This window comes from Opisthorchis viverrini, assembly GCF_000715545.1.
Source record: "Opisthorchis viverrini unplaced genomic scaffold opera_v5_455, whole genome shotgun sequence".
Taxonomy (NCBI): Eukaryota; Metazoa; Platyhelminthes; class Trematoda; order Opisthorchiida; family Opisthorchiidae; genus Opisthorchis; species Opisthorchis viverrini.
In genome coordinates, this window is record NW_008752116.1 from 337,439 (window position 1) to 340,618 (window position 3,180).

The following is a 3,180-nucleotide window of genomic DNA, read 5'->3' on the forward strand; positions in this document are numbered from 1 at the left end:
CAGCTGCCTGGTAGACCCATTCACCACTGACACCCTCACCGACAGCCTAATATCCAATTAACTGCAAGGGACAGGTTGTTCGACTCACGCTGCTTGCACTTTCAAGGGAGGCTCTCCATTATGCAGATACCAAAGGGTAACCTGGCAGTTCGCTGCCACATTCTGACTGCATATAGAGATCACAGATAGCTATCGATCACTCAGTTGGTGAGTTCGGAAAGGTTACACAACTTGTGCGTTTCCGGGTGTACTCACCACTAGGCAAGCATTCCGCTCTGTATGTCCGACATTCCTAAGACGATCAGATCCATCCCTGTAGCCTAACTCTGTTGTGTCGAAGTACTGTCGTGTCCCAGACACAAAGGGAGCTGAGTTCACGACTTGCACTTGCCTGCCACCGTCCACAAACCCGAGAACTGAGTGTCTCCTGTCCTTATCCAATAAAATGGTACCTACGCCAGGCGCAGGTGCGTACGTGAACACATTTGCGAGAGAATATGACGTCCGGATTGGATTGTGGGAAGATTGAGCCAGTCGCTCGGGTTTTGGAGCAGAGCAGCCCATGAACCAACTGGACGGTGGGTCGCTGAGTCCTAATATGTGAGCGATCAAGATGTCCTGCGGATTAAGCTGCACTATCACTACGCAGAACGCTAGGAAAATTCACAAGCATGCCGACTGTGTAGGTTAGAGGGAGTGGGCAAGTAGCCTGTGAAAAGTATCCAATGGGATGAGACGAAAACCTCTCGACATATGGCTGGTTTCGTGGACCGTCGACACAAGCAAAACGAAGACCTAGCTGATGTTTACGAAGAAAAAATCGATCGGTCTGTTGTGCTCACTATTTCTTCCACGTAGGTGGAATATGAGCATTGACCACATAGGATGAAACACTCCCTTGAGGGATGGAATTGATTGATCCGTACAAAGTTGCAATGTCCGAGCATCTGAATGTTGTCCCTGCTCCAGTGCCTACTGTCGGAAAAAAAGACTCACCGACAAGGAGCACAAGAGCTTTATTGTGAAAAAGGCCTCGCGCCATACATTGAGTGGGCACTGTTTGACCTTGATCCAAGTCTATCTCGTGCTATATTTTGAAGGGCATTGTCTGACCTTGATGCAAGGCTGTCTAACCGGAGTTCAGTGGAGCTTGAGAGTCTCAGTAGGCTTTGTGTATTCTGGGATGATCTTCAGGAACCTGAGCTAGCAGACAGCCAGAGGATGCCACAAACCCGAACCGGAGTAACTACAACCTTAATTGGCCAATTCTGGCAGCCAGTAAACCCACAGACAAGAGTGGAAGTTTTGTCACACAACATTACGGAATGGTGCCCCCCAGCGCGTAGTCTTTATTGGCCTAATGTGGGAAGTAGGACATGAGAAGTAGTTGACAAGAGACGATGATACCAGCACTATCTACTGAGAAAATGGAGAAGTAGTATCAAGTGGTAGTCAAAGGAAACTGGTCCTGGTGTCTTTAGACGGGGAACTAATCGAATGGGTTGGTCGATTTGAAAATCACGCAGCTGTAACTCTGTCCGCAAGCAGAAGCTGAGAATAGGACGAATAAAATGGTACTGTCATGATATTTTGACGGTTGTTTATTCACACTGAAGGCTGTTGTGTTTGACAACAACCTGCCAGGTTGTCAAGGGTTCCGTTCTGACAAACAGAAAAATGTAGAATCTGCGTACCTTGGGTACGTAATCAATCGATGGCCTGCCTGGTAGGATTAGGTCTCGAACAAGGGTAATGTAAAAGTGAGTGTCATGATTCGTGTAGCAGTAATCTTCTGCAAGTACTTCTTCAAGATAATGAGCATCGCGATGAACCGACAAAATCGGCTGACAACGCTACCGAAAGTCTGGAGAGATTTCCCAATCGCCACCCTTTAAAAGTCTCTATAGGAGGCGTGACGATTTCGTTTATCTCGCCTGTGTGATTACATAGGGTCGGTCAACAACAGTCATCGTCTTAAAGAGTCGATTTGATTGCTTACTCCTGAAGCCGAAAGCCGATTTCAAAACTCAACACGACAAAACGAAATTGGGAGGATTCGGCCTAGGTTGCGACAATGAAAGTCCACGGTTCGCACCATTCGCCGAAAATCGTTTAATGTTGTTGATAGAATATTTGTGCGATTTGAAAAGATCTGCTCTAAAGAACCTCCTCGGACTCTCGGATCATTCTTCGGAATTATGGCCCCACGAACCTCAATTTAGGGGTTCACACTGACTGACGCTACAAGGTCGAAGCAAGTCTCCATGCTGCTGACCGAAGGTCTGTCTAAACGACGTGATCTTCGCACGTCTACTCGCAGTTGCTATCGGCACAGTGTCCCTAAATACAAGTCAAGTTGTCTCAGCTACATGAATAGTGTTGTGCTGAGAGCCATCAGTAAAGTATAGGCGACGAACGGCTTGTTCAAAAAAGGGCTTCAGCAAACCAGCACGTCAGTGACCGATAAGAAAGTTTGCAGCGATGTTGGGCAGCCGCACTGCGCTTCCACCGGTTCGATTCAGCACCGTCCATAGTTCAAACACATCCTTCTACTTACATCCACTAAACACAGAAATGGTTCAGTTCGTGAAAACAAACTAACTCAGAAGCCACTTTCATCCAGGTGAGTGAGTCGGTTTCGCATAAATTTCCTGACCAGGTTCTGTTAGTCGACGCAACTGTGTGGATCCGGGACACTTGAAACACTTTGGTTGGTATGACTGACGTTTCGGTAAAGTGAGTGGAATCGCCAGCCGTGCTACTGAGCTGCGCTCTGTGAGAATATCGATTGAGAACCAATTTTCAGGAGCTTGGCACTCAAACATCACTTGACTATCGACAGGTTTTTAGCCTAACAGTGCACGCATTACCGTTTAAATTCCGTGGAACTCTCAGACAAAAATGAAGCTGAAAGAAAGTGACGAAGGCGGTGTATCTAGTGATGCAAGATAGCTTTGAAGTCATGCAATGCACTTTTAGGCGTAGAAATCAGATTTCACGAGACAACGGAGAGGAGAAACAGACTGTTTTGGATAAAGTATTTCCGCTGGATAATGAACAGTTGACCAGGTTGTCTTACCCCGAGGAACGATGCGCTTCTCGAAGCGAACGGCTTGTAATATTCCGCACACAGTCGTCGCAGAGGAACCATTAGTGTATTGGTAAAAACGCATGCCCAGT

The 3,180-nt window shown here is 47.0% G+C and overlaps 1 protein-coding gene across 1 annotated transcript in view; it reads right to left on the minus strand.

Annotated features, from left to right (window-relative positions):
• The window catches only part of T265_15373 (hypothetical protein), a gene marked incomplete at both ends in the record, with an annotated part of 125,926 nt that extends 125,362 nt beyond the window's left edge, over window positions 1–564 (minus strand). The window contains one exon of the mRNA XM_009177781.1: window positions 256–564. Within this exon, the coding sequence (XP_009176045.1) occupies window positions 256–564 (309 nt within the window). The remainder of the gene's footprint in view (window positions 1–255) is intronic.
• Window positions 565–3,180: the final 2,616 nt, after the last annotated feature.